Source organism: Paramormyrops kingsleyae, chromosome 15, assembly GCF_048594095.1.
Source record: "Paramormyrops kingsleyae isolate MSU_618 chromosome 15, PKINGS_0.4, whole genome shotgun sequence".
Taxonomy (NCBI): domain Eukaryota; kingdom Metazoa; phylum Chordata; class Actinopteri; order Osteoglossiformes; family Mormyridae; genus Paramormyrops; species Paramormyrops kingsleyae.
In genome coordinates, this window is record NC_132811.1 from 22,101,738 (window position 1) to 22,121,480 (window position 19,743).

At 44.7% G+C, this 19,743-nt stretch overlaps 2 protein-coding genes and 1 long non-coding RNA gene across 6 annotated transcripts; 2 read left to right on the forward strand and 1 right to left on the reverse strand.

Annotated features, from left to right (window-relative positions):
* The first annotated feature begins 19 nt into the window (after window positions 1-19).
* Window positions 20-2,087, forward strand: LOC111844605 (uncharacterized). Of its 3 annotated transcripts, XR_002838426.2 has the most exons (4): window positions 20-117; window positions 318-412; window positions 773-907; window positions 981-2,087. It is a non-coding gene; the product is annotated as an uncharacterized lncRNA (long non-coding RNA). The 3 variants fall into 3 exon arrangements; XR_011982783.1 differs by having other exon boundaries at window positions 773-2,087; XR_002838429.2 differs by lacking the exon at window positions 318-412 and having other exon boundaries at window positions 850-907.
* A 656-nt stretch (window positions 2,088-2,743) lies between these two features.
* nphs2 (NPHS2 stomatin family member, podocin) lies at window positions 2,744-5,801 on the forward strand. The gene is made up of 8 exons (XM_023813182.2): window positions 2,744-3,217; window positions 3,305-3,408; window positions 3,498-3,570; window positions 3,825-3,907; window positions 4,007-4,210; window positions 4,501-4,556; window positions 4,661-4,739; window positions 5,212-5,801. Exons 1-8 carry the CDS (start codon window positions 2,884-2,886, stop codon window positions 5,476-5,478), a joined length of 1,200 nt encoding a protein of 399 aa, XP_023668950.2. The 5' UTR covers window positions 2,744-2,883; the 3' UTR covers window positions 5,479-5,801.
* Window positions 5,747-18,705, reverse strand: axdnd1 (axonemal dynein light chain domain containing 1). 2 transcript variants are annotated; one of them, XM_023813179.2, is made up of 26 exons: window positions 18,670-18,705; window positions 18,291-18,424; window positions 17,878-18,035; window positions 17,495-17,598; window positions 17,165-17,252; window positions 16,832-16,917; window positions 16,678-16,734; window positions 16,325-16,433; window positions 14,464-14,585; window positions 14,189-14,329; window positions 13,370-13,474; window positions 13,111-13,231; window positions 12,898-12,999; window positions 12,624-12,790; window positions 12,437-12,506; window positions 11,785-12,016; window positions 11,472-11,682; window positions 11,286-11,379; window positions 10,991-11,190; window positions 9,481-9,568; window positions 9,054-9,209; window positions 8,914-8,973; window positions 8,659-8,763; window positions 7,590-7,681; window positions 7,352-7,482; window positions 5,747-6,323 (listed from the first exon to the last, which is right to left on the reverse strand). In XM_023813179.2, exons 1-26 carry the CDS (start codon window positions 18,696-18,698, stop codon window positions 6,220-6,222), a joined length of 3,066 nt encoding a protein of 1,021 aa, XP_023668947.2. In that variant the 5' UTR covers window positions 18,699-18,705; the 3' UTR covers window positions 5,747-6,219. The 2 variants fall into 2 exon arrangements, with proteins under 2 accessions (XP_023668947.2, XP_023668949.2); XM_023813181.2 differs by having other exon boundaries at window positions 8,659-8,766; window positions 18,291-18,692.
* Window positions 18,706-19,743: the final 1,038 nt, after the last annotated feature.

Consider the following 19,743-nt stretch of genomic DNA (forward strand, 5'->3'; position numbering starts at 1 on the left):
GCCAAAGGTGATTGGGCCGGATACATTAACAGGCAACGCAGAAACTTACCTACCCAACCTGTACTGTGTATTACTGCTGTATTTAAAAGATGGAAGTTACGTTTCTGATGTAACGGGGTGAGTGGGTTGCCTGCCACAAATTGTAACATGCTTTATGAATCTGTGTGACGTGTGCAAAGATTGCAAGTTTTAATCTTAGAATTTAGAATGAATCGTTTTAACTCTTGAAACGGGCACCTAACCTCAGCTAGTGTAGGTCACCAGGCGCGTGCCCGAACATGTGTGTGCAGAGTCTCGAATTGAAAATCTCACTCCAGCCAGCTGACCAAAGTTGGTAACCCCGCCATTCTCCTACCGTCGAAAGGTTCCTTTTGTAAAGACCCACTGTACGTGTCATTCAATCAAGTAATTGGTGGGTACTAACAATCATGAACATTTGAAATTCCCAACCCACAAAACATTACATGTACATTACAAATACTTATATATGATTTTATTGTATTTTTTGTGCTCCATTACATTGTTAAATATTGTTTTGTAGAAATTACACGGTTGTGTAAGATTTATGTCATTGCAGAGGGGCTCTGTGCTCCCCCACCTTCCACAGTTATATTTATCACGTCACTGGAAGGTTACTTGCGTAAGTCTTGGTTGAGCCTACAAATCTACCTCAATGTTAATGGAAAAAATTGCAGATCACTTTGAATTAAAGCATCATTTTAGTAGTTAAATCTAAATATAAACTGCCCCCCTCCCTGCTGGTCCCTCCCAGGAGCCATTTCACTGCCACGCCCTTCCTGAAGGGCCCTAGCTTCACTTCTAAAACGCCCATCTACTATACATTTACAGCAGTGCGTGGTTGACTTCCTCGTGAAACAGCGCCCTCTTCAGATGCCTCAGCTAACAGGTTAGTTCTGTCACCGCATAATAGCTATAAAACAGCTGTATTGATCGTCTTTAACCTGTTATCTTTGGTCCAGGCCCTGATTCGCCCACGTCCTCCAGCTGGAGGAAGGACCTCTGAAGCAGATGCTCTTGTTCTTTCTCATCTTCTCGGACCACATGCGGCGGCGACACGACACTCAGCATTTGCGAGAGCAGGCACTGCATTCACGCCGAGAAGCGGGGACTGTGGCGCATTAGTATGCGGCCTGCGTCAGCCGGGCCGAGGCCCTTTTGCGATGGCGCTGCATGCGGCAGCTTATTTACCGGCTGCTTGCCTCCTTCCCCTGCTTATCAGCACGCATTTCTAAATGTTGCGGGACACTGCGCCTAAAATAGCTGCCTGCCATCGAACTGTCTGCAGCAGGTTTCCTGTTTGCAGGAGCTTGGTTCGGGCTGCAGGGATCTTAAAGCTTTCGCTGTCTCACTGTCTCACCCATCCTCTTCCTCTCGTTTGGCGTGTAGGTCTTTTTACTGGGACAGCCACAGTCTTCCTCTCTCTGCGGGGAGGTGCTGGGAAACCATAAAAAAAATGTTTGTTTTCTCTCGGTCCAATTTCGGAGCGGTATAACATTATCTGTTTTTCCCACATCTTTCAGACAGGATAATGGACCCCTGCCTCTGTTTTCAAAGCTCCTTTTTTGGCATGGTCCTCGCAGCGCGGATCTGAGCCCCTGAGAGGCAGAGCAACGTCACGGGACCGGCTCTGGGTGGTTGGTGACATTTCCATGGCAACTGATCACCATCCTCTGTGCCCACAGATGCCTGTGCTAATGAAACCCAGCTGGCTCTGATTGGACTAATTAGCTTGTTAGGGGCTTGTAAAGGCTGAGCCAAATGGGGAGGTAGCCTTGTTCAACATGTACACTGGTTTTGGGTTTCAAAAGATCCATTGCAGTCTTTTCAATTTCCTGTTTTTCTTGATCAGACCTCTTCCCAATTTTATGTAATTTTTTCAGCAATAAACTACTTTTTTGTTAAATTCTGTTGCCCTGCCTTTTGGTAAAACCTCCACCCCAATGTTCAATACTGGTAATGATTTTTAAGGTAAAGTTTGAAATTTTGGCTCCATTTCCTTTTCCATACAGAATAAATCAATTCAATGAGAATGAATCACTCAGACTCATTCATTCTCTTTGTTAGCTTTAGCCTCTAGCTAGAAGTACATAAAGTATCACATGTTTTTTGATACCACTGTATAGCCATAGATACCTGAAAAAATGTTTTAAGAACTGGGTCATTTAAGTTACTGATTTTGAGAAAATGCAGGCCAGTTCATCTGCTTGTGTTTTAATTAAGATGGTGTTGGGGAGGGCCTGGTACTCTACAGCTCCCATAACAGAGAACCCAAAGATCAGCTTCTTTCAAGGAATACATTCTGACACTGCAAATTCCTCGCAGACCCACACAGTAACTCCTGGGGCAGAACTAATACATGTATAGGAGATAAATGCACAAACAGCCTGTCTATAATGTCACATTTAGTGAATAATAAAGGGACTTTAAACACCACATACCCATTTTATCATCTTATTTGGCTTCTCAATTTTTTTCACTAAGCTTTAAGTGTACAAAAATATGACTTAGAATTTTTTTCCATCCCTGGATGTGTTTATGACTTGCAATTTTGCAGGTTATTCCTGAGCTTCAGAAGGTGTTCTCTCATTAAGATGTACTTCAGTAGTGCATCCTGTGTTACAATGTGATCCTCCCACACCCTCCATTGACAAGACCCCCCCCCCCCATCCCCACCTTCCCTTAAATACTCCAGCTTCTGTTCACTTTCAAACACTCCCAACAGATGAGCAGGACATACAAAGAAGTGGCACATTGGTAAAAAATAAAAATCCAAGAATCTGATAAGTCTCACAAGCCTCCTCCACCCAGGAATCTGGTCTTTGAGTCTCCTTCATCGAGGTCTAATTTCATCCTTACCTTTCCATGGAGACAACGATCAGGGTGGAGAGAAACACAAAAGTGGCCTCCTCTCGCTCCTCTTCAAAGGCAAGAAGAGGGCCCAAGAAGGACAACTCCGCCACCTTACGGGAAAGGCGACACAGACATGGCAAGGCGGCAAAGCCAACGGTGCCAGTGAGGAAGAAAGAGGTGATGGGCACGGAAAGCGAGGAGGCCGTCGCCCCGCCGGGGCAGTCGGAGGAGGAAAAAGTGAAGGGGAACTCCACAGTCATCAACGTGGATAGCGTGAGGGACACCGAGGAGGAAGAGGAGGCGGAGGAGGCGCTCGGGCTTCTACAGTGGGAGCAGCATGAGGATGGTAGGTCTGAGATGCATGAGCAGGACATGCAGTCGAAAAACCAACAGTCACACGGTCGTTTACACTTCTGCCGATGGTCATTCACAGGCTTAAAGCAAAGGACTCTGGGTATTTGTGAATGGCTCCTCATCATTTTAGCTGTTGTCATCATAATCCTTTCCTTTCCCCTGTCCATCTGGCTCTGCGTGATGGTAAGATTTATTTGTTTTTACCATAAATTAAAATCTAAATATAAATTATAAATGTTAAGCTCTTACTTTTGAACTATGTGAATTCACAGGTAGTCAGAGAGCATGAACGAGCAGTGATCTTCAGACTGGGACACCTACTGCAGGGAAGGCCTAGAGGACCAGGTGTCATTACTTTAATAAAACTTCAAAAATTCAAGAGATCTCAGTTTATTCATCAACAGCTTTCATCATTTTTCATGATGGGCAACTACACTGCTTTCTACCAAAGGCCTGTAGTTCATCTAACCACAGTGAATCATCACTTAAATCTCTCTGGGGGATTTTTCTGCAAAGAATATGAGCATAATAGACTATTCTGAGCTAATATCAAAGTAACAAAGTTTATGTCTCCTTCACTCTCAATGGCTGGTGTCTAGGACTCCTGTTCTACATCCCGTTTTTAGATGTGTGCCAGAAAGTCGACATTCGGTTGAAAATGCTGAAAGTTCCCGTTCACACGGTAATGAGCAGCTCCTTCCGCAAACAGGACTCAAAACACTCACCGAAAGTTACTGAAAACACTGATGTGATGTTATAACCTCTGCCATCTGGTGCCCAGGTGGTGACGAAGGACTTGGTGAGTACAGAGCTGAGCTCCGCCTGCTATTACCGCGTAGAGAATGTGTCGCTCTGCTTCACGGTGCTCTCCGGAGTCTCCTCCATGCTGCAGGCGCTCGTCCAGCTCACCGACAGAGAGGTCCTGGCTCACCGCACCTTCAACCAGATTCTGCTCGACAGGAAGGACATCACCAAGGAAATCCAGGTGCCTCGGGTTCCACGCGGTTCTGCGCGAGGGCCTCTCAAGTTGTTGGCTACCTCAAGGGCGGACGTGCTTCTAAAAGTGTGATGGGGACTAGGATATGAAGCATTACATAACAGGACATGAAGTTTGCGTTTATTTCTGGGCTCTGGTTCCAGGGCGAGCATCCAGCTCTGCTTGACTTTGTCCTGGTGTCCCGCTTAGAAAAATGATGGATGATAATAAGAGGTTTCAGCAGGACATAGAGATTGTAAAGTAAAGCTACACATCCACCTTTGTACTTCACGACCCAGGTGGCTCTGGACGCCGTTACCTCTAAGTGGGGAATCAAGGTTGAGAGAGCAGAAATGTAAGTGTCACAAACAGAGAGCCCCTAACACTGAGCGACAGTAATGGCGTCTCTTTAATGGTGCGGGCCCTGACTGGTTTCGCTGTCTGCCCCACATGTCTCAGAGAGGATGTCCGCATCCCCGCCGAGCTCCAGCGCAGTGTGGCCGCGGAGGCGGAGGCCAGGCGGCTGGCCCAGATCAAAGTAAGAGACCCCCCCGTTGAGTGCCACTCTTTTACCCGGCTGACCTTAACGTTAGCTAAATTAAAGAGCAGTGGATGAATAATTAGCGATAAGAGGCTGTTTGTTAAAAAGTAACAACTCATCCTAAAGGCTGCTGGCCTTCACCTCTTACACTATCATATTGTGGTAATTTTCTTAATAACAAATTTTAAAAGATCACTTAGTGCAGTGTTTCCCAATCCGGTCCTCGGAGACCCACAGCTGGTCCTTGTTTTTGCTCCCTCCCAGTTCCCAGCCAGCACAGTCCACATTTTTTGCTCCCTACTTGGAGCTGGGAGGAAGCAAATATATCTGGTCTGTGGGTCTCCAAGGAGAGGATTTGTTTATTGTTTCCAGATTAGAACTATTATTTAAATTTTTGAGCACTTAATTTTTTTAATAAGGACTTGCTTTGGAGGTGTGTATTAGATCCTTCCCACCTGTATATCGGCAGGTCATCGCAGCAGAAGGAGAGAGAGCGGTCTGTGAAGCCCTCAAGGCCTCCATAGATACGTTGTCGGGATCCCCGGCTGCAGTCCACCTGCGCCTGCTGCAGCTCCTGCACACCCTGCGCACAGACCACCCGGCCCTTGTCCTCAACCTGCCCTCCGACCTCATGACCCTGCGCCCTGATGTGTCCCCCACCCTCGGTCTACCTCCGGCCACGCCCACAGACGACGACCCCACAAAGACGTCCCATACAGACTCCCCCATGATGTAAACCGCATCCTGTTCCACTTTCACGCATTAAAGCCCAATCCTAGACAGAACAGAAATAAGCAAAAATAAAAATGGTTTTCTTGGGTGTCCTGCAGGTGGCGCTGTTTCACTCCTGGATTGAAATGCGCCATTCAGGTGAATCAGGGACTGCAAACTGTGTGTGACTGTGGGAATTAATGCATGAGGGATCTCAGCCAGGCAGGCATCCTGACCAGGGAGTGCCCTGAGTTATGGCCCATATTTCCCAGGAAAGACATGGTCCACATCACTGCAGCTATGGGAAAAGGATGGATCGATGCTTTATTGTTTCTCTGGGTGTTTTATAAATATTTTGAGTCACTGTAAAATTCCTGAGGAATATTATCACACTTCATCAACCATCAACACATCTAAAGACAGAAGCCGTAAAAATGCTTTATGCTGGGCTCTCTGTGTACTTTTTTTTTGCTTTCCTCATTGTGGACTATAATGCTATACAAAAAAAAAATCAAATAAACTTACATATGAATTTGTTGACAGTTTATGCTTCTCATTCATAGATTCCTCATCTGCTGAGCTCATATTGTGGGTTAAGAAAATATATACCAAATAATTTAGAAGAAAAAGTCATATTAGAGAACACCAACCTACAGACTTACAAACTTTGGATGAATGGTGTGCTGTTCTGGTACAATGAATGTTTACTGCTCCATAACACTGGGATTAGTGTCTTCCGGAGAGTCCTGTGGCCTGACAATGGAGATCAGGGCTTCTGCGCCAGCTTTGGCCTCCTGCTTTTTGTCTTTGCACTTGCTGGTTTGGGGTCAGGAGACTCTCCATTAGTTACTGGTGCCAAAACACTGTCATCTGTAAAACAAGTCAGTTCAGGCTTTTAGCTATTTTTGACCTTAAAATGGAGCAGAGCTAGAGACCCTACTGTGAATCCATGTACTCATAAGTAACTATGAAATAAAGACTAGGGGCTTTAATACTCCCCCTTGAATATTTTGACTTCAATCGCGAAGGTTCCCCTTAAATATCTTTGCCACCAGCCAATATTTCTTCCATCATGTGAATCAACTCATAATGGCATTTCAGTGGCTTTTCAGTGGTCTGTTACATGGACGCCAGGGGGAAGGAACCTACACTAAGGCACATATATGTAAACTGTTTGCTTACATTAACCTGAATAATGTTATGTTATGGCTTATTTGTGTATGCTCATTTTACATAACTGGTTTTATAAACTTGTGTATTTGGGCCCATTCTTTAATGTAATAGTTAATTCAAAGAAAAAAACTAATTACTGCATTACAGTTTACAGGTTCATTATGTCGGATGGGACGTCCCTGGGTATAGTATCGGAGACGAGAGGCCCGTTTAATCACATGTGAACAGTAGATGTATAATGTGAATAATTGCCAATAATATAAAATCTCTGAATAAATTGATCTCACAAAAACAGAGTTTAACAGAGTTAAACCCGCCCAGAGCCACCATTTACAGGTCTTGCTAATGAGGAGGGCGTCTCTCGCCCTGTGTGTCCTCCTTACCTGATTGGATGAGCAGGTCTCGCTAATGATGACGGCATCTATTGCCCTGTGTGTTTTTCTCACCTGATTGGATGAGGAGGTCTTACTAATGAGGACGGCGTCTCTTGCCCTGTGTATCCTCCTCACCCGATTTGATGAGAGGGTATCGCTAAAGAGGATGGCGTCTCTTGGCTAGCGTGTCCAACTCACCTGATTGGAAGGGAGTGTCTCGCGCCCTGTGTGTCCTCCTCACCTGATTGGATGAGGTGGTCTCACTAATGAGGACGGCGTCTCTCACCCTGTGTGTCCTTCTCACCTGATTGGATGAGGAAGTTTAGTGTGAGGTGCAGTGCTCTGGCTCACCTCTCTCCTCCATGGCACCTCCTCCCTGAATCTGCTGCTCCAGTTCATGGATCCTGACCAGTGCAGCCTGCAGCGACTCCTCCGCGCTCAGGGCCCGTTCTTCCGCACTTAGGGCCCGCTGCTCTGCCCCTCTGGTGTGGATATGCGAGCCCAGACTGATATGAGCAATTACACACACACACACACACACACACGCACACACACACACCAGCACCTGTAAGGTAGAGACGGCTCTTACAGTAACTGCTGCTGGAGCAGCCCAATGGTGTCCAAGGCATTAAAGGCTCTCTGTGCACTGGGAGTCTGTGGGCGCATGACCTGGGTCTCCGTCTGAGAGAGAAGAGTCCGTCAGCTCTCGTCATCTCGTCACACTCTGACTGACGAACAAAGAAACCACTAAATTATTGTATTTATATCTATTTCTAATGCGGCACAGATGCACTGTAACCTGCTACCTTACACCTGCAGGGCTGGGGGTTAGATTCCCACCCCCCTCATTGTTTGTGGGACATAAACGTTCTCTCCATGTTTATGAAGATATGCTCCCATTGTCTAAAAAGCATGGAGTTAAGCAAAGCAACGTATTTACATTGCCCACAGTCTGTCTCTGTGTGTGTGTGTGTGTGTGTGTGTGTGTGTGTGTGTGTGCCGTGTAATGGATGCTGTCTCCCATGTTTCCCATTCCAAGGTAACTCTACCCCTGTACTAGATAAGCCATCATGGAAGAGGGGTGGATACATACAGTATTTATATTTTTTTTAAATTTATGAACTGCCAAATGTGACATATAAATGATTGAAGGAATCTTTTACGAAGGAGCCAGTGTGTTCCTAACCTCCTGCGGGGGCAGGTGACTGCACACCAAGCTCTTGCGACACCAAGGCTTTGAGTCACCTCCGTTTGGGTGACCCACACTTATTACTGTGCAGAGATGTCCTGTCTTTGTACAGCCCAGTGACAGATATGTCAACAAGGCGTCTTTCTGTCAGAAATAGCACTACTGCCTTTGTTGGCTACGTCATGTTTGGGTACCTGGTTCTTCCTGTAGGAACTTACATGCACATGGTAAACAAATTTTGTATTTTGCATTCTACTGAGAGTATTTCACTCCATGACAATTTGGAGAGTTGTCTGATTAATGGATGGAAAGCTTTTCGAGGAATTGCAACTCATGTGCCTTGAAAGCAGTGTTAGTTACAATTAAATTGGTCCAAAATATACAGTTTTGCTGCTACAGTTCTGCAAATGAACCACAGTGACCCTAAAACAAGGCTACAGTTGTATACATGAGCCCCCATATCCCTCACCCCCGCCAGCAGTACAGTTTCTGCCCCCAGGCTCTTTTCAACAATGTCGCCGTCATGACCAATCAGCCTCAGATGGGCTGCTTCTTCTGGACTATCTGGAACCTCCTGCTGGACAAAAGAAGACAAACATGGTGGCGCAAAGACTTTTAGCATCAGCTTTAGGGTCTATGAAAAGTGCTCAGAGGCGTGCACCAGTAACTGACCATGTCAGCTGACCAGTACAGTGTTCTCACCACACTTCCCACAATGACTGACCTCTCCCAGCACTGCTCCTCCCAGCTCCAAGGCTGCAGATGACCCCGTCACTTGATCCACCTGATGACACGGACGCTGGAATTGGCTCTGTCCCAACATTCACAAACAGCCGCAAGTAGCAATGATTATTAGAATCTCACCAACAATTCTTTGTGGGACTCTACGGCGGGAAGGACATCGCCGATGGATTCTGTCACAGCCTTGGCGACGGTCGTGGTCACCTGCAGGTCCACCGGATGTCCCCTCAGATCTGACAGCAGGATCTGACACGTGTCTATCCACTCTCCACACTCCCGCTAAGCATCACAGCCAATCAAAAAGGATAAAGTGCAGACATAGAGGTAAATAAAAACACGTGTGTAGTATATAATGTGGTAATACAGATACTATATAGCAGTATAATGTAGCAATGAGGGAACTGAGGCTTCAAAGGCCACTGTGGGCAGGGATCATCACTGTCAAAAATGGATTTAAACACTTCCCTGAGATTACTTGGTTCCCATTGGATAAAACTAGGCAGTGATTGACAGTGTGCAGTAGTCCCACCCCCCTTGTAAGAGTCAGTACCTGTAATTTTTTGAGCTCAACAAGCTGACTTGCTGACTCATCCCCCATTCCCCTTTGGATGTCCTCTTCAATGACAGGTTGATATAAGCTGTGTGACAAAGAGATCTGATAGCCTTTCTTAATTCCTCCATTTACCAGTTTCACTTACTAAACACATACTTGCATCTGGGATATATGATCCTCTTTCCATAACTGTTTATCCAACTCGATCACAGTGAGCCTGCATCCTATTTTGGAAACACAGGGTACAAGGCAGAGGACAACCTGCTAGATTGTCATTTGTTACAGGGACACTTTATACTTTAAAAACAAAAAAGAGACGAAATGTAGCAGATGGCTTGTTTTTTCCTGCCTGATTCGTCCCAGAATTCTCTGCTGCTGTATAAAACTGTCTAAGATTTTAAAAAGTCAACAAGAACGAATACATGAAAGATCTGACCTGTCTCTGAAAAGAGCATGAAAAAGTATAGTTCAATTCATATTAATCAAGCATTTAATGGCTGAGTAAAATGCCAAGCTGGGATAAATCTGTCAGTTGTACAAAGTGAAAATAAAGTTCTGCCTTTGATATGATAAATCACAACATGCCAAAGAAACTCAAGCTATTTACAACGTTTGAATACATTTTTAAGGTAAAATATTCTGAAAACTTATGTCTCAAATGCTGTGTAAAAATACTTTACTGGAGAGAGCAGGATGACAGGTTAGACAAGCAAAACACCACAAATGAGTGTGTTGCAAAAATTCTTCCCTAAACTAGAAATGCTCCCCCAACAGTACCTGGTTTATAGTTTAATTTTCATGCCCTCCACCAGGTGGCACCCACTCTGAAAGAAAGTATTCTGCAGATAGTCTAAAAATACGGCCACCTGTGCTACAGGTCAGTGAAACCCATTGGATCTGCAGCACCTGGAGATTCAGAGGTATCCGGGCCAAACATTTGCACAAGGTGTTCTGTGTATTATATAGTTTTCTCTTTGTTGCACAAGTCTTGTTCGAGTTGTGCAGAGGGGAGCTATAGCTATTTGCTTTATACATAGATTATCGTGCTAATTAAATGTACATTTTTCTGTCTGTCTGAACCAGAGCGGCTATAATGTGTTTATTAGAAAGTAACCACTAAAACAAAGTATCTGCAAATTTTACTTCTCAATCTTTAATATTCGAACTGTGTTTGCGACCTTGATAGAACATTTTAGAAATGCAGAAAAATGAACAAATTCTGAATTTCTGTAGTTTTAGGTTGAAGGCTGGGGCATATAGGCATATAGAGTCAGGTGATCGAGGTTATAGGGTCACATTTTTTCTGTTCATACCTCATCTTCAGTACTTATATATAATGGGGTGCCCTGTTTGCTGTGCTCTTATTAATTCAGATATCAGTCCTTACCGGTTTAGTTTATCCCCGTCTCTTGAGAAACAGAGCCATGATAACTTAAATTTCATACTAACACAATTTATTCAGGCTGAATTTAGCTATTCGTGCTAATTGACTTTTGGGATATCATACTTGATGAGATACTTGGAGAATCTGTCCAGCTTTTGCACGATGCATCTGGCATCCTCCTCCAACTCCTGTACTGTGAGAGGATAACTGTCTCGTTCGGGGCCTGGTAACTGGGGTGCCTCGAGGTCACTGGTGCAATTGGGAACCATAAGGAGAAGCAGGGCTACCATCCAGCGGGTCAGGGAGGTGTGGATGGAGATCACCTGCCATCAACCACAAACAACAAAATGATGAAAAATAATCATGGACGTCACCCAACCCAGGCTGGCTGAATGACTAAATCTGTACAGTGCTGTACCTCCTCACTTAGCTTTTGGTTTTCGCAGTCAAAAAAGCTGCTTTGCGTGAAGACAAACTCACGTAGCACAGCGAGAACCTCATGAACATTGATCCTGCCAGGTGGAACGCGAAAGAGCAGAATCACATTTACTGTAATGGCATCTTAAGGTTAGCACACTTCCCTCTCCCCGTCCCGCTCCGATACCTGATGTGGGGACTCGGCTTCTCGCTCCCTGGCTGGGTCCTGGACACTTGCTCCAGGCCTCCTTCTGTTAGCTTTGTCCAATTGGCCAGAGCCTTCTCCAGCTGCAACCAATCACAAGGGGGCATGCCTCCTGGCCAATCACTCGCTGCCGTTAGCTTGGCAGCCCAGGGCTCCATCATGCTGGCTAGAGATAACAGCAGCCTGCGGACACCTGGGATGGTATGGTGGGACAGATAACGCAGCATCGGTGGACAGAGCAACCAAGAAGGATCACCAATCATAATGCCATCCAGAGAACCAGGGAAACTCTCACCGCTCTCCCCAGCAGCACGAGTGCCCAGCTGCACGTGCAGCTCTGAGATAGTCGCATTCAGATTCTGCATGGCTCGCCACCCCGCAGGGGGCTGCCCGTCGGGCTGAAGGTGCCTCTTAAAAAGCCGCAAGCCCACCTCCAGCCATCCCTCATGCAGCTGCGACAGCAAGTCCAGGGTCTCCTGGAAGCGAAGGTCGCTGCCTCCGTAAAGGTCACTTTGCAGGTTCAACGCCTGGAAAGAGTTTGCAATGAGGTAGGAATACAAAGAACCAGGAGGACACAAGAGTAACTAAACAGCAGCTAAAATTGTTATATTATATTAGAACTGTATGGGGGGGGGACTCCACTATCCTGAGAAAGTTTAATGTCTGCTAAAATTCAGGTCACATGCCTTGTTTCCTATGTAGGTATCACCCCAAGCTCCTGTCTGACCACCTTCCTGACACCAGTCCAAACCCAATAGCTGCAAAGTTCTTGCTTTGCGCTTGATTTGCTTAGTAGTCTCTGTAAAAGCAACACTTTTCTGTGATTAATTGATTTATCATTGCAGTGCTCGCTTAAGGTAATACTGTTTTCAAGCTGTAAATTAAGATTTTATCTGTCTTTTGTATGTTTGACTAAAACACTTAATAAAGCAATTTGTGCCACTTACTGCCACCCAGTGTTTTAGGTCATTAAACAAACTTTCCTCTGACTCCTTATTGAGCGTCTTGTCTAGTCCCCTACAGAAGAGAAAACACGATCTCAACTGATGAAGACAGAAGAAAAACAACCTTACCGTCAGCTGCTGTATTTTGAGCAGTATCTCCACGGCAACGGCAGGCCCACATCCCACTCACTTGACATTAGCCAGAGACCACTGGTGCCATTTTGCAACGCCGGCCCCGACGGCCCTCATTTCCTCACGCTGGCTGCGTTCGGCTGTCTCCATCTCCCGCAGGAAACCGCGCACGCAGTCTTTCCACTGGTCTGTGAACTGCAGGATGCGGTTCATGTCCTCCGCGTCCTCAAAAGGGAGAGGGAGACAAGACGCAGGATGTGACATCACGGTCACAGAGATGAAGGTAGAGCTCCCAGTACGATGCTGCATGCGCTGAGCGCATAAGGAATCACCCTGGACGTCAGCAGTGTGACAAAGTGCTCTGCCAGCTCAGCCCAGGTCCGCTCGCTGACGTGCAGCCTGTCAGCCACCTGGAGTCTCTTCGCCTCAATCACCTGCCAGGTGGCACTCAGTCATCAGTCCGTCAGTGAGGGTCACATGCAGGTAGTGGACAAATGGGCAGAGGTGCTCAGGATGGTCATCCCACCTTAAGACGGTCATCCCACCTTAAGAACCACACTGTAACTGACTCTGCTCCAGAGGTTCCTCTCCTCAGTTAGCCGGGCCACCTGGGCCTCCAGCCTCCGGCGCTGCATCTCATACAGCTGATGGTACTCTGCGACCAGGCTTAGGGCAAGAGAACGGCACATATAATCACTTCCTGGTTCCTATCCAATGAGCTTCATTCATTTAAACTCCATTAGCGTCGGTTTGCTTCATAGACGTGGTGCCGTGGTATGAAGCTCTCCCAGTTGGATGCCTTACTCTGAGTTCCTCTGTGACTGTTCCAGTGCCTTGGACAGATCTTCCTGTGCCTTGGCCACTTGTCCTGACATGTTTTCATCTTGGGCCTTCATGTTGCTCAGCTCACTTGAGCAAACAAATAGCAGCACACACAAAACAAGAGCGAACGAGATAATGTTAACGGGAGCCGTTTCCATGGAGAACTCAGGAGCATCCTTACAAATGGCTCAGGAGTCAACATCATCATTTTTGAGGGTTTGACTCTCAGTAAGTGACACTCACACCGGCTCAGGAGCTTTAGTGTTAATGTACACCAGGGTTGTTCAAATCACGGTCCTGCTGATTTTCCTGCCTTCCTTTACCTGTGAGCCAGGTGTGAAGCCTCTGACCAATCAGAATCAGTCATTATTAAATTAACTACCCAGCAGAACTAAAAACTAGGCCTGGATTTGGAATTGAGGGCCACATTTGAAGAGCCCCGGTATGTACTTTCCATAACATGTGCGTGGGCTGTGGGCAACAAATTTCCCTCTGGGATCAAAAATGTATGTCTTTGGTTTCATTGAGCAACACAACATACTGTTCTACACCTATCTGACAGCAGATGGCACTGTAGAGTGACAAGAGGGATACCGTTACCTAATCCACCCAACAGAACATGCTCCACATGTGCTCCCCAAGCCTGATAACCCAGGCCTGTGGGAATCAAACCTGGACCCCTAATACAGGGCACACCTTGTACTGGCTAGGGCACCACTGAGAAAGCCTTCATCAGATTGACTCATCTTATCTACACAGCTGCATAAAGACAGAAACACACACAACTTGAGCAGGACGCACTTGCTGAGCTGAGAGACGGAGCTCTTGAAGCGAGTGATCTCCTCCATCAGACGCCGGTCCAGGCCCCGCTGAGCCAGGCTCTGCGTGTGCAGCCCCTTCAGTTGCCGTGGGATGCGGTCCAGCAGGGCGGCGTACCTCTGTCTGCAGACACCGTGACCCAATCCCACTCAGCTCCACGGATACACACTCCATGAGATGTTCATATGAACCTGACTTCTCCATGCATCCTACGTTATAATTTCTGGTTGGATATCAACATTGACAGTCCGCCTGACCTGAGCTTGGACAGTAGCTGCCCTCTCTCCGCACATTCCACGCTGACCTGCCGGATCACCTCATGGAAGATAATGTTATAGATGTTCTGCTCCACCTGCACTAACTCCAGAAGACTCTGCATCTAACAAAGTGAAAGAAAAGTAATTTCTGCAAATCACATCAATCAATCATCAGAAAATCATCAGTAATTTCTGCAAATCAATCATCAGAAAATTTTGTTTTTGACAAAGCATAAATCTAAAATGGTATACAACACATACGTTGCATGCAGAATTAGTAGACAATTGTGTATTTTGCTTGTATTTCCTCTTCCAGTTTAATAGTTTCAGTCCAGTCATTTCTAATTCAGAAAGGCCTGTTTAAAAATAGAGCATGCTAAGTATTTTATCTGAGTACTTTCTGTTTGGAGTGAAAAAGGAAACTATAGATACTTCCCTACGAAGAATCATTAAGCCAATTATTATTACTACAATAAAGGACTTTAGACAGCAGAAAAAAAAGAAAAAAGTAAAGTGCCTGTCAGAGGGATGCAAAATAATCTAAATTGCCAAATTTTTAAAACGCGATCATCACACAATCGAGTGTTTTGTGGCCAACAGCCAAAGAAGATGGAAGAAACATGTAGAGAGAAGACACACCTGCCTGAGATACACGTCAATTTAAAGGGGAGACTTCCAGAATCAAATGCCACCATTTTTCAAAGCTATAATCTGAACCGAATCTCCAGAAGTACTAGGTGCAGTGTGCTGTGTGACACTGCTAATGACACACAGGCTGAAACGCATCCTCAACTCAGTAAGGCACAGACAGATCTGAAGACTGATTTTACATGGGCTTTATGGACAGGTGAGGTGAGGGTGACTCTTAATGGAGCAGATGGATGGGGCAGTGGTTGGACACCTTCTACAAGCGCCAACAAGGTGGAGGAGGAGTAAGGATGCACGCTGCAGTTTCAGTGATTAACTTGTCGGAACTTCACAACTTGCAGATGTAAAAATTAACTACAAGATCTACTACCAACTTATAGATGATACCTGCTTCAAACACTTGTACAAAGAAGTCAGCAGCTTTTGAAAAGGTTATGGTATGCATACAGGACAATGCCCCTTCTCATGCATCAGAGTATTCCATAGATTGGCTAAGAAAGGCTTGAAAGGTGACTGAATTATGACCTGGTCCCCTTCGGCGCCTGAGATTGAGAGCTACTGGGTCTTACTAAAGTATGAGATTTACCAAGGGGGCAAGCTGTACCCTGCTTAGAGCAGCTTCTGGGAGGTGATCTTAGCTGGCTCAGCTAATATAGGACAGAATCAAATCAAAAACTTGACTGGTTCAAAGGACAACAGGCTAATGATGATCACTGAGAAGAAAGGTGGCTGTACAGGACATTAAATGCCATGAAGTGGACGGTATAGAACAGTTTGTCATTCCTTATATAGACTGAATAACTAAGATTGTTTTTATTATTTTTTCTGTTGATGGTGAAGAGAAAAATCCACTATATAATCACTATATAAAATCCAAAATTTCAATTGCCTAATAATTGTGCACACTGATAATCAAGTGTTTTTTTTGTGATAGACTAATGTAACATTTTCTCTCTAAAATAATTTACTTGAACCAAAAGAAAACTTCTGAATTCATTTTCATAAGTCTGCCTGACTTTTGCTAAAATTATTTCCAGGAATAGTACTTACCTAATAATTCTGCACACGTGTATATTCATAACCATGTTGACATGACAGTGGTTTCCATACTGAGGTAGACTGATATACACATCTTAGGTTAGGAATTTTGGATTTTCACACCAAAATTGGGGAGTTGGGAATAAAGGCAACCTGGATGGCTCTGAATGATAACCTGTGAGGACTCCCTTAGCTCTGGAAAGTCCTGATTGACCCCAGCCTTGTCCAGCATGGCATCCATCACCCTCATCAGCTGTACCGCTTCCACTCTCCCGCTGGGCTTCCTGAAGATTCAAAGGATGTTCTGTTGCTGTCAGTTGCCATTTTTGTCACCTCACTGCCTTTGGCAAAGCCTTCATTGTAAGTGACAGGAAATAACAAACAGGCCCAACTTTTGGGGTGGTTGTGGAAGGGGTGGGGGTGGTAGTTGAGGCTGCAGTCTCTGTGGTGCCACCTGCTGCTTGTTTGAGGAATCTACTGACATATAATCGTGACATATAAAAAGTAATAAGTGACATCTCTACTCACAGTGATGGGAAGATCTTCAGCCTGTTCTCCTCATCCTCCAGAAGGATGGTGTATTTGCTAGCCAGGGAAATGGAGAAGATTAAAACAAATAAATGGCAAATATACACACAAACAGGTTCTTCGTCAAGGATAAGTTATGACGATATCCACCCACTCCTCATAGTATGTCAGGCCAACTACGCCTTTGTTCTTCACAATGTGATACTCCTCTGGTATCAGACTCCCCATCAGGTTTACATCCTAAAATTACAAAGCAAAGACATCTGTAAATAACACCTTAGAGCACTATTTTTGACATCCAGTGATTTTTTTTTTCTCACAGACCAAAGTGTTACCACGGGTAAGTAAATAATATAGACAGAATTAGGCCGTGACTCCAAGAATATCACAGTGCACCGTTTTCACATGCTCCCCTGCGAATAGAACTTTTCATCATTTGAGTCCTCAGCAGGACAAACGATTCCCGTTGACCTCCGATTGAGCTTGCCTTCTGGACGCTTCCCAGGTCTGCCACCGGGGGCAGAAGACTCACTTTCTTCTGCGCAGATATGGCGTCGCGTAGGAAGGAGATATCTCTGAGTATACACATACATTTCATCATAAAAAGATTGATTAAAAATTAAAAATGAGGGGACATTTAAAAAAACAACTGGGTGATGAGGTTAATCAAACCAGCGAGTAACGCAATAAACATAAAATGTCATGCATCGGAAATACGATGTATAGGAGTCTACAGATCTGTACAGGAGCTGGTATTTCGATGCCATGGAGGACATTTGGCGTCACTCATCTTAAACGGGGACATGTATATCATTACCTCCCAGCTCCGGTCACGGAAGTCGGTTGGTCCAGAAAATACTTGTATTTCTTTCTCCCAAATGCGTGGTACCAGGCTGCATCTGTTTTGTGCAAACCACGGACCTGGACGCATAAAAACCGTCATTCGCTGAGCTGCTGGACAGTATCAGTTTTTCCAAACAACTCAGCTTGATTTTGTTGCATGTTTTAAACGTCTTTCTATGTAATGAATAAAATTCACCATATCGTCACCATGGATTTAAATAAGGGAGGTCTGGGGGTTTAATAGGGGGCCCAGAAGAAAAAAAAATCGAAATAAGTCCAGATCACAATTAACTGATTACCTTCTAACTAACGACCTGTAAATCCAACAAACACAGATGTACGTGTGTCTACACAAACCCTGAAGCCTTTCCTGGTGACTCTGGAGGATCTGCATGTCTCCAAGGGATTCACCGTAGAAATGAGCGAGTTGAGCAGCTCATCGGGAATGAAATCATAGCGTAGGGACGGGAGCTGCAGGCTGGACCGATCCCCAGAGGCCGTCTTCTCTCTCCGGGCTGAGGGAACAAGCTAAATCTGAACCATGTAGGCACACATACACCCCGGAGCACACGAGTTCCCATGGAAAACAATATCAGGCTTTCAGCACACGTATTCTTTTAATGCGTATTTTCTATTTAAATCTGCAATTGTCTTTTATTAAATGATAGCAAATGTTGTTTAACTGAAATATTTACCCTAATATTAAAATAAACGCGCTATATTGTTCCTGTTTCCCTGTGATTTGGTAACTTTCGAATTGTACATTTTACCTCTTTCGGATTCTCCGATCAACGGAGCCGCTGTATTGATTTTAACCCTCAGTCCCGCTGGCTTCGGCAGAGCTGGAGGTGACGGGCTTGGTTTAACAGATGCAGACATCCTCATGTGATTCGACTTACACTGTCTATGTCAATATCAAACGCCCAATAAATCAACCAACTCTCCACAAAAAGCAAATAAAATGTGAAAAACAAAATAAAGATATATTGCGATCAAGTGGAACAATACAAACACTTTTGGCAGTGTGCGCCTCATTCATAATAACAATGAACTAACAACTAATCAGTTATTTTTTAACACCCATAAGATCCTAAACGTAGATACTAACACCTTTGTCAAAGGGTTTAACCTGGTCTCCTTAGACACAACCTTAAGTATTCCGTTTCTAAGGACGCCATGCGGAGGTCCTCAGGTATCCGTGGAGGGCCGTTCATACCCCAGGGGTGTCTTCGATAGTGCCTGAGCTTAAGTTACCCTGTCCATCCACGCACCTTTTATGCGATTATTCTATTACGGATTGATAGTCTGGAGCCTCGTACAGTGGGTTACAAATGTTTGGTTGTACGAATTGCTTACTTTTTACGCCATTCAGCCCTTTTTTTATACCTATCATTTATAACTTTCACTGTCAGGATGCACAAAGTAATTTTAATCCTGGGATTTTCAGGAAATTCAAAACCTGATTGTATTGAAGAATCTGCTGTTCTCCGATTTCTTTTAAATATGTAAAACATGAAGATGAAAATATATGATGAGTAGATTCTGCACTAATCCAATTTTTTTAAGTTTAGACTAAAGATTATTCAATCCTGAAGTCAAGTTCCGTACTCAGCCAAAGTAATTTTGTTAAATCCACAGCGACACTCCCTTTATTAAATGTTGATATACTGTTTTCTGCAACAGCAGAGCCATGATTATGCTGAGACGATTCTTCAAAAATTCAAGAGCGCTACATTATTCAGTGTTACAGCAGACTCCCAGTGTATAGCAACTTCAATTCTGTAACCTCCAGCTAAAGACGTGCAGACATAAACACAGATCATATACAAGATAAATAACAGTTATGCATCGTATTGTTAGGTAACTTTGTTATATGAAATGTCACACCCATTATAAAAGCAGGGGCTTGTTTCCCAAGTGAAGAATTACATAATGAATCAGACCCCTTCAAACAGTACTTAGTCCCAGTCCTGAAAGGGCGGTAAATGGAATATAGTATTGCTGCCATGCAGTGAGGTAGCTTCTATTCAGAAAGGATAAATACCGTAAGCCCCTATAAAGAGCAATCACACTTAGTTTGTACAAATAAGTGATGACATTGCATTTTTATATAAACCAACAAAGGTCTTTCCATTTCGGAAATGTTAGCTGTTAAAAATGAACGTCAGCATTAATAAATATCTAGCCACCAATCCATATTTGTGCCATTTATCCAATTGAGGT

Excerpts from the sequence above, each read along its gene's own strand:
- nphs2 (XM_023813182.2), top strand. The coding sequence starts at position 2,884 with ATGGAGACAACGATCAGGGTGGAGAGAAACACAAAAGTGGCCTCCTCT. Across the intron at positions 3,571-3,824 it reads GGGAAGGCCTAGAGGACCAG|GACTCCTGTTCTACATCCCG; the intron begins GTGTCATTACTT and ends GCTGGTGTCTAG. Across the intron at positions 4,211-4,500 it reads ACATCACCAAGGAAATCCAG|GTGGCTCTGGACGCCGTTAC; the intron begins GTGCCTCGGGTT and ends TTCACGACCCAG.
- axdnd1 (XM_023813179.2), bottom strand. The coding sequence starts at position 18,698 with ATGGCGTCCTTAGAAACGGAATACTTAAG. Across the intron at positions 16,434-16,677 it reads CTGAAGATCTTCCCATCACT|GAAGCCCAGCGGGAGAGTGG; the intron begins GTGAGTAGAGAT and ends TTGAATCTTCAG. Across the intron at positions 8,974-9,053 it reads AGTCCCACAAAGAATTGTTG|GTGGATCAAGTGACGGGGTC; the intron begins GTGAGATTCTAA and ends CCGTGTCATCAG.